General features: G+C 38.1%; 1 protein-coding gene across 1 annotated transcript in view; it reads right to left on the bottom strand.

Annotated features, from left to right (window-relative positions):
• Positions 1 to 1,276: 1,276 nt before the first annotated feature.
• The window catches only part of FAN1 (FANCD2/FANCI-associated nuclease 1), a gene marked incomplete at its 3' end in the record, with an annotated part of 15,792 nt that continues 7,252 nt past the window's right edge, over positions 1,277 to 9,816 (bottom strand). Inside the window, 7 exon segments of the mRNA XM_010022509.1 lie at positions 1,277 to 1,445; positions 2,424 to 2,588; positions 4,847 to 4,966; positions 5,408 to 5,516; positions 6,622 to 6,753; positions 7,253 to 7,486; positions 9,783 to 9,816. The exon segment at positions 9,783 to 9,816 is cut by the window's right edge and continues 19 nt beyond it. Coding sequence (XP_010020811.1) covers positions 1,277 to 1,445; positions 2,424 to 2,588; positions 4,847 to 4,966; positions 5,408 to 5,516; positions 6,622 to 6,753; positions 7,253 to 7,486; positions 9,783 to 9,816 — 963 coding nt within the window.

Below are 9,816 nucleotides of genomic sequence, written 5' to 3' on the forward strand. Positions count from 1 at the left end.
AATTGTGTTATATTTATTGCATATATAGCTATAATTATAGATTATAGTGGATTATTTGTAATATGTAATATCTAAAATATTTAACATACGTATGGACATAAGTATGTATTGTATATATTATGTCTTATCTATGTGTACACATATATGTGAATGTACATACATAAGTACGTTGATGTGAACATACACACACACACACACTCACATACATGCACACTCCAGGGAGGTTGTGGAGATCCTCAAAAGCTGGACACAGCCCTGGGCAACTGGCTTGCATGGTTAGTATAATATATAATATATATGTTATGTTACATATTGCAGATAATAGGCAATCATAGATAATCATAAATAATAGAAAATGCTCCATGTTATTATATTGTATAGAATATACAGTACAGGGGGAGAGGGAGCAGGCGCATGTGTGTGGTTAGTGTGCACGCTGGCCATGCTGTTCCCTTAGGCCTACCACTAAATCACATGTGGCCACCGTGTGCTCCAAATCTGTACTGAGCCACTGAGCCAGGATGACTGATGGTGAGTGGCTGGGAGTGAGGCATCAAGTGGGGACGTCAGGACAATTCTCCCAAAGACTAAACACTGTCACCTCCCCATTTACCCTCTTCTGATATGGCCACTTTTCCTGCAACAATATTTGGGAACCTATGAGTAATTCAAAATCATACTGAAATATATATTTTATCTAAAAATACACATTTTATCTAAAAAACAAAACCAACAAAGCTGCCTACCTTTTTATATTTTTCTTTTTTCCTATAAAACAGACCTATATATTCTTGTTTGTCCGTGGCTTTTCATAGCTCCTAAGTTGTAAAAATATATGAACAACTACTAATAGAGCTGAAAACCAAGCCATTTCAAATGAAGCTGCTAAGTGTCTTGCTATGGTATATGCTGCTTCCATGTTCATCTGTACCAAAAATCAGAGGAAGTTTACTTTTCCTTAATGACACTCCCTGAATGACATTGCTACCCTAACAAATAAAACAGCTGTTCACCGATAAGAAAGGCAAAGTAAGTGTTTTTCTATAGAGATAAAGAAGAAACATTGGTAAAGACCAGAAAGCAGGTCAGGTTGAAAATACGTATTAGAACATTCTGGTAAGGAAATTAAGTTTTAGAGCCACTTAGAATAGAATCAGATTAAAAACTAGTCTAATAAAATCAGCCAAAACAGGTCTATTAACTGAAGTGCTTCATAAATTCCATTTTACCCCCATAGCTATTTTGCTGTAAAAACAAACAAAAAAGTTACTCTTACCTTGATCAAAACCATTCTCCCTGTAATGAGTTAACGCCAGCTCCTCAACTGAACACATGACTGTGGATACACTGATGTCTTTGCCTCCTTCTTCATCATCGATATCCTCCAATAGAAATACAGACTTTCCCATTCCCATCTGAGGACACATCTTTCCTTTGATTGTAACCTGAACATATTAAAAGAAGGAGTTACTTTCCAGCATCACATTTAAAAAGCTTTGGCCTAGGTATTTGAATCTCTCCTAAAACACATTCCTCCTTTTCAGTTTTCTTAAAATCAGAACTAGACTCGTTTCCAAACATCAACTGAATAAAATTCAACCTGCCAGTCCCTTGAAATCATTCTGTTCAGCTTTTGTAAACTGGCAAGTATTTCAGGAGAAAAAGAAAAGCACAGCAAAAATGCTGGGCAGATGGAAATGTCGTGTTTCGGTGTGTAGGACCAGGAGAGAAGAACACAGACGACTGAGGAGACTCGTGCTGGACTGAGGAAAAGAAGGGCTGTAGGGAGACTTGGTGACGAGGCCAAGAGAGGCAGTGAGGCTCTGCTCTGACGTTGCCCAGAGACAATTATCTTTGCAACAGCAGGGAAAAGAATGAGCTTAAAACCCCCTATTCCAGTATGATGCAAGTGCATATTTTTGCATATTTGCACAGTATATATTTAGAGTGCACAACTCCCAAAGGTTACTAAAAAACCTTGCATTTTTTGAGCCATTAAACTCATGGTGACAACATGCTCAGGTTACTGTGACTTTTTCTAAACCACACAGAACCCTTGGCTTGAAGACACCAGAGGCAGTGCACTGACTTGATCACTCTTCAGACAGAAAGGTTCTGAGTGTTGCTGGTAAATTAGTGGAGTTTAGAGCTGATTGGATTCACAACACATGTTCAGTAAAGCAATGCAAATTACATCATTGTAGAGCTAACTCCAGCTGACCATTCATTAATGAAGTACAAATATTTGTTAACAAGAGGCTTTTGTTTTAGAAACACATTTGTATTCATTTTCCTGCAGCACAAATAAGACAGAGGCTGGTACATAGCACATAACAACAGGCTCCCAGATCATTTTTTATTGTTGGGAGAAAAAAGACCTCATGAATTGTTGTTTCTTAGAAACCAGGAGCAACTGTACTTACGTGTGTCACATCCTCCACAGGTATGGCTGGCAGATCATGAAGCAGGCATCTGAACTGCTTGCAGCTTGGCGAGTCTCTGATTCGTAGGCCCCGCTGGTAGAGAGACAGCCGATGCCCAGTACGTACAAACGGGTCTGCCAGCCCGTTTCTGATGCAGTCAATGGCCTAGCGAAGAGCAAGGTAACAAGCAATAATTTAGAAAGACCTATGCACATCTGTCCTTACTAAGCCAGAAAGACAAAACTGATTTAAGCAGCACAAAAATGTGAAAGTAAAAAACTGCACACAAGACAGGGCCCCCTTTTTTATGTATGAAGTCCTAACTAGTAACTAACATTTTGCAATAGTAGGCTTCTGGATTCACATTTGCACTAGTACAGTAAAAAACAAATTACCCTCTACTTGTACTGATCACTGTAAGATTAAGGAAATGGAAATTCTCCGTAAGTCAACAGAAAAAGAGAGTTGGTTCTAAGGTAAATCAGTTTAACATTTTTAATTCAGTTTCTTAACAGCACATAATACAGAATTAGAAGGACTAGATCAGTTGGGTATGTACATACAGAACAAATCTTAGTCCAACACACTATTGCACTGAAGAAAATTTGGGGTTAAATATGGACTCCAAAAATTAATTCAAATCATGGTTCTGACATACTCTCTTTCTGTGACTTGAGGAAGGCACTTTGTCCTAATTTATAAATAAGGAACTGAGACTAACTCTTCCTTCATACAACTTCTAATTCCAAAACTGGAAAAAGCTTGATTTGGGGGTATAAGATGCAGAAGAGACAACTGCAGACACTTGACAGCTTATGATATGATTTCCTCTGAACAGATGTAGAGAATTAAAATGCAAAACGAAATACAAGCATTTTAATCCCTATTCTCCATAGCCTTAGTGAGGCAAGCAAGCAACACCAAGGGAAAAAGAAGAGGCCATTCTCTTCTTACTTTAAATAACTCTACAACCACTGCTGTTCCTGGACTTAAAACTGATTTTTCTCTCTACTTTTCATTACCAAATTAGTCAAGTATTTTAGGCGTGCTTAATTAGATTGGTCTTCCTTGTCTTTTAGTTAAAAGCTGCTTTTCAGTCTGCCCACACCTCCCTAAAGGAAACAATCCTTTAGGAGTCTCGTTTTCAACCACTGACAGTATTTCTCGTTTGTATGCAACAGACAAGAAAACTGGACATAACCTGTACTTACAAATCCTCAGACCAACAGCTGATACAACTACCTGCTGTTTCTTGCACAGAAAACTCTCATGGCACTGCACCTGAGCCCTGAAACAAGTCAGACTGGCTTCTATGCCTGTAGGCTTTCAAAAGAAAGTCCGTGAAAAGCTGGTGCTGCCTCACAGGGAATTCAAAGGCACAACCTGAACTGCAGCTTGCAGTTGTCCCTGGCTCCTTCATATTGTGCTGCAGAAATCTTTCCAGAGGTGCCAGAAAGTTCTGCAGAGACTCAAAATAATCCTTGCACACAATGGCTGCCATTCCCATATGGTTCCCATTCTCCCATCCATTTAGCATGCCAGCTAATAGGAAACACAAAGACTGCTCACCATGTACACGGTGTTTCAAAAAGCCTGAACTACATCATTCAGACTTGAGGATGCAAAGTTTACCCACTGCATAAATAATGTGTTTTGCTTTCTACTGGTGTGTGTGTGTCCTACTGGATGGGAAATGGGAAGAGGGCAAAGTTTCAGCAAAAGCTAATATTACTGCAAAACCTCTTCTCCCCTCCTCTGCCTTCCTAAAAGAATTAATCAGAACAGGATGAACACAGCCTGCAATACATGCTAATCTAAACCCATTAATGTTACTCTTTACCAGCCCAGTTACCAGTGGTCAGTTACAGTTTCTCCTGTACGACCATAGAAATAGTTTTAATTTGCTGTTAAAGACTGATAAACCTGTCAGGGCTGTGTCCAAGTAACAGATTAGAAATGGGGTTGTCTACTGCGTGACCCCTTACAATAGAATCTCCAATCAAAACTGGTCCAGATACAAAAGACAATCTTCTCTCCACTGGCAACAGTTAGCCAAGGACTTAATCCTCTTAATCTTTAGTTTGGAAACATTAAAAAACTGTTTCCAATCATGTTTGTTTCTTTCATTCCAGATATGGCCTCATCATGACTCACGCTCAGAAGCAGAAGTATTTACTGCACAAAATTTCTCTGCTTCTCACACATTTGGTAAATCTATAAGGCAGAAGAAGCCTTTATAAAGCAAAGCAGCTTCTGCCTGATAACTCCACACACTCCCTCATGCCAAATGGTGTTCTTCTATGCAACGGAAAAAAGCAGGCCAATCAAGGATGGGGGTACACTCAATATTCAACTTCTTAGGAGAAAGTGGTTGCCAATGACTGCAGTGTCTCCAGCGTTACCGCATGCAGTTGTGAAGGTACCTTCTTAGTGTTTTTCAAGTGCTGATGGAAATTCAGAGCTAGGCGATCCCACCATCGCCCTCTGCTGTCAGTGCAATACACATCCTGAGACAGAAGAGTCTGCAGCTCCTCCACTGCTTCCTGTAGCAACATGATTGTATCTTTATTAATGGAGTTAGAAAACCAAGTTGAAGTTTCATTAACATAATTAGCTTGCCACTCTCCCTTCTAGTTACTGGGTACTATAAAATTTTATCTCTGCACAATTCAAATCCCGTTTTTACTCCAGCACCCACTGTATTCAGGTGCATGGGTGTATCTTAAAAACTCTAAAATAGAGGTATTTTTATTTAAACTTAAAGGTTAGATTCCAAAATGACAATGTTTATGTCCCTTCTGTATTTCTTACTGTATATGAAAAAGACCTGAATATTAATTGTTGCCTTTGCAGGGGCAGCAAGTCCTGGTTTCAGCTGTAACAGTTATTTTTTCTTCCTAGTAGCTGGTACAATGCTGGTACATCAGAAATATAAGCAGCTGAACAATGCTACATTAAATACATATTCATATTCACCACTTTACCTTATACATGTGAAGTCTCTGCAAAATTTCAACGCCTTGAGAAAGGATTCTTGTATACACCCAGCCAACGGTGAAATGTCTCAGATACTCAGGTAAAACTCTGTGATAGCTGAAAGATAAGAGCAGCTCAGATCAATTTATTGATGTCAATTTAAACTCTTATAATTCTTTTACTAAGAATACTTATACCTAAAGGATTTACAAGAATTAAATGCTTAATATACTACAAGTGAACCAAAATGAGTATCTTGGCTGCCAAGCCAAGAACACAAAGCTAAGAAAATGTTTAGCTAAGGTAGCAGGTGTAAGCTGCATTTGCTCAGCTTATTTTGCTTTCAACAGCAGTGGAATTATCAGTAAGTTCTACATCAAATAGCAACTTATTACATCATGTTCTGTTACTGCCAACTTTTCTTCTAAGTCAGGAGGCTAACTTTAGGAACACAGCTGAACAAAAGAAAAAGGCTAGAACAGGCATTTCCTGCCAAAAAAAAAGACTAACACCTTTTGGGTAGGCACCTCTGTATCTCAAGACAAAGTCTTTTGAGTGCCTTACTGAAATCAAAATGTTTTCCAATGTCTTCAGTGTGAAATGGAACAGGCCTCCAAATGACCCTCTATGAATATTATTTTAAATCAGTTGCCATGAAAATTAATATAATGCCAAATATAAGGCTTTAACTTTTAGTATATCATTAAGTCAGAAAACAAAATAATTGGAAGAAAAACTGATGAAGAAGATTTCAGAACAATACACATTATTTTAGTTCTCAGATCCTTAGCAACATTTCCTGAACGACACTCACTTGGAAGTCTGAAGAGATGAATGACCCAGTATGTTTCCCCGTATCATTTGCAACATTCTTATATTGACTGAATTTTAAATTCTGATTATTGCTATGTGACTAAAAGCCAAAAAAGAAACTATGACAAGGGAAAAATAAGGCTCTCATTCTCCTTTGGCACATAGAACAGAAATATTTTAGTGCTTTATCCATGCCTACCAATTCATTCCCAAGGTTTTATAAAGAAGGCCTCACTTAAAAGCTAAACAAACAACCAGGAAGTTCAGAGCTTTCAAGAACATTAAAGCTTCTAAATTTATCAAGCTTAAATAATATCACTAGGCTATAAGCCTCTCTCAAAAGTACCAAAAGTAAGAAAATACACTTAATAGTTTCACATGAACATCAGGCTAGTTTCCAATTTACTACCTCAAAGAGGGGTGAGTTTTCAGCTTGTTCCAGGTTTCTTTTGCACACATATACAAATGATTAGCTTCTTCCCAGTTCCCATTTACCATTGCAGTGGCTATATCATTTGACAGGTAAGCAGCAGTTGCATATCTAAGGGAAAAAAACATAATAACTGTAATAGGCTCAAAAAGCTTTTATAGTTAAAAGAAATCAATTTCTCCATACAATAGCTTTTAAAAACAATTTCAGTCTCCAAAGACATTGAATCATGCAGCCAATATTCTTAGTCTTGTAGGATCAGCAGGGTTTACACCAGCTGCGTACATTATGTTTAAAATTACTTATCAAATAGAGAATGTATTCTTTGTTTGGTCCATTCTAATAATCATCACAACAAATGAAGAAACAACTTCCATCAGCAGATGATCACACAGGAAATAAATATGCTATTTTGGTTCAAAATAGAAGCCTCTGTGAATTACGAGTCCCACCTGGGTACAAAAACGCATTTAAAATAATTGCAAAAGTGCCCTTCTACCTATTTACACCTGGGGTTCTACATGAGGAATTCTTATTTGCCTACACAAGTACTGCAGTAAAGCTTTTCTAGAAATAAACAGGTTTCCAAACTTCCAAAGCTCCCCCATACCTGATAAGATCTTCTCTGTCCTGGAAGACCTGTGTTTTCCTATTTACAGTGTAAGTGGGGAATACCATACGCCCCATGTTTACCATAAGGACTGTGAAGAGCTGTCCTTGACCAGCACTACCAGCTTCTTCATCCTCCATTGACTCAGACAGTGAAAATAGCAGCAGAATTCGAGAAAAGACATCTCGAGGGCCTTTACAGACCCTGACAGATTTTCCAGCCATGTCCTTCACCCTGGAAGGACAAATAAAATTATTATAGCACATTTTTTTTACCAGCATTTGTAAGAATCCAAATATACTGAATGAAGTATGAGAGTAATTTTAGTTTTGAGCCAATTAACGTGTAAACTTGATCTTCCTTGAAAGCAGCAGTTTGAGAAACTGTACAGTACATGTAACCTCTAGTGAAATGCCAAAGAAATGCATTAAGTAATAAAAGGTTTAAGGGCCAAAATTCAAGCACAATAAAATTGGAACTAACTGCTCTTTGGGTGCAGCCACTCCTATTGCTATGTCGGGTAGTACCAACAACATGTAGTTTGCTGTTAGGGCAATGTTTACAGACCACAGTTTGAGATCCCTTAATTTAGGGCATCTCCATTAGGGTATCTCCCTTATTTTAGGGTATCTCCATCTTCATCCAGCCTTTTCATACAAGAGAACATTTCTGTTACTTGTCTATAGGGCAGCACAGATTTAAAACAGGATCTTCTCTGATCTCAGTGGGTAACTAATATTTCAGCGGTCAGCTACAGCAAAGAACATCACATTCCTAAACCTGATGTGCCTGAGCAAGTAACTTAGCTTTTCTTAGATAGGCAATAAGCCAGCACCAAGGACTTTATTGGAATGTCACTAATTTTCCCAGGTCCCTGAATGAATTTTTTCCTAGCCTTCCTTTGTATAGTTTAAACCACTATTCTGAAAACAACTTTGCTTCTGTTAGAGATATTTATACAAATTATGCACCACATGTCATCATGTAGCTCAAATACCTAGTATCAAAGAGAAAAAATGAACTCAAGTGACACAAAGTATTTTCATACTGAAGTTTTCTATAGCTGGACTAGAACGAGGAAACAACCGCAACTCCTTAAATTAAAACATCCTTAGTGACCACAAAGACCCAACATCCTTTAACACAAGATAATCCTGGCTGTGGCTATTATCACTTCAGCTGTTTGCCTGCACACCAAATGAAGTGCAAGGCTACTTGGAGACACAGGCACCAGTGTGAAATGCTATTTTTAAGAGAATGGGAACCACTAAAACTCCTGTTGTATTCTGAAAACAATAAAGACCAGATAAAAATACTTTAAAGAAGCTAACCATAATATGCAAACCTCTCAGTTGTGAAGCTCTGCAAGCCCAGCACTATGCTAGCATTAGGCCTCTCTTTTGGCATAAGGAAAGAACACCTTACTGACTCATGCAATTCTTCATGGAGGGATGATTTTAACGTTCTTCTTCCAATACTAGGTCCTTTTAAAATAAGGAATTTTGTGGGGAATCATGTTAGATTTCAGGGTGGGAATATTTGCCCAATAAACATAGCTATGCAAAACTTGACAAAGCTTTACATCTCTCTCATTTGAAAAAGAATACCACGGGAAAGATCAACAATGTTGTTGAAGCAAATGCAGCACATACTGGTAGCTGTCAGCTTTCTATCCAACCTGCATTTTTTAAAGAAAGAATTTCACAGTTCCTCAGTTCAGACCCTAATTCTCCAGCCTACCAGACAAACTTTGGCAAACTTTGTTTATATGCACTATTATTCAAACAGTTACTTTTTGGTAGGTACTAAAGAGAGGCAACTGCATAAGAAAGCTTCTAAACTCCAGAATGGACTTGTACTCCAGCACTAGTACCCCGGCTATTACTTCACTTCATATTCCTGGACTTTTTGTGGATGTTCTAGCTACAAATCCAACTCCAAATACCAAGAAGGGTAATGCTGTAATCACTCCTATTAGGGCAGAATGAGACCTTAAACCTGAAATCTGCACCCCAGAAGACCTGGAGTTAAGGGCATCTGATATACACAGCTGTGACAGCCACAGTGGAAAGATTCACATGACAGAAAGAACACTTTGTCGAGCAAATAAGCTTTTCCCTTTAAAAATACTGCTGAAAAAGAGGCTCTACACTAATGTACAAGGTCAATCACAAAGAGTGATCATTATTGCTTTCCTCTAATTCTACTAAAAGAGCTCACCCAGCAAATGAACACCAGATAGATAGTTGCTTTATTAGGCAATGACCTTCCCTGTTTTGTCCTAGATGTTTCTCTGTATAGCTGAGTAACTTTGGAGATAATCATGCCCACAGCTGAAAAGCATGATATAGTTAAAAAAAAAAAGTCTAATATTTACCCTTCTGTTTGACCCACTGTGAACCAAAAATTATTGCTGCCCTTTTTTATTCATAAATTTACTAAATGCATTCCTCTCTTCCAAAGGCATATGGATTGAGTATTTTGAAGCGTAACCTACATTCACCTGCACAATCTAGTTACAAAGAGTTACCTTTTTAAAATCACTGTCCCAATACCAGCCTGAC

The sequence above is a fragment of the Nestor notabilis genome, unplaced genomic scaffold, assembly GCF_000696875.1.
Source record: "Nestor notabilis isolate BGI_N333 unplaced genomic scaffold, ASM69687v1 scaffold31949, whole genome shotgun sequence".
Classification (NCBI taxonomy): domain Eukaryota; kingdom Metazoa; phylum Chordata; class Aves; order Psittaciformes; family Psittacidae; genus Nestor; species Nestor notabilis.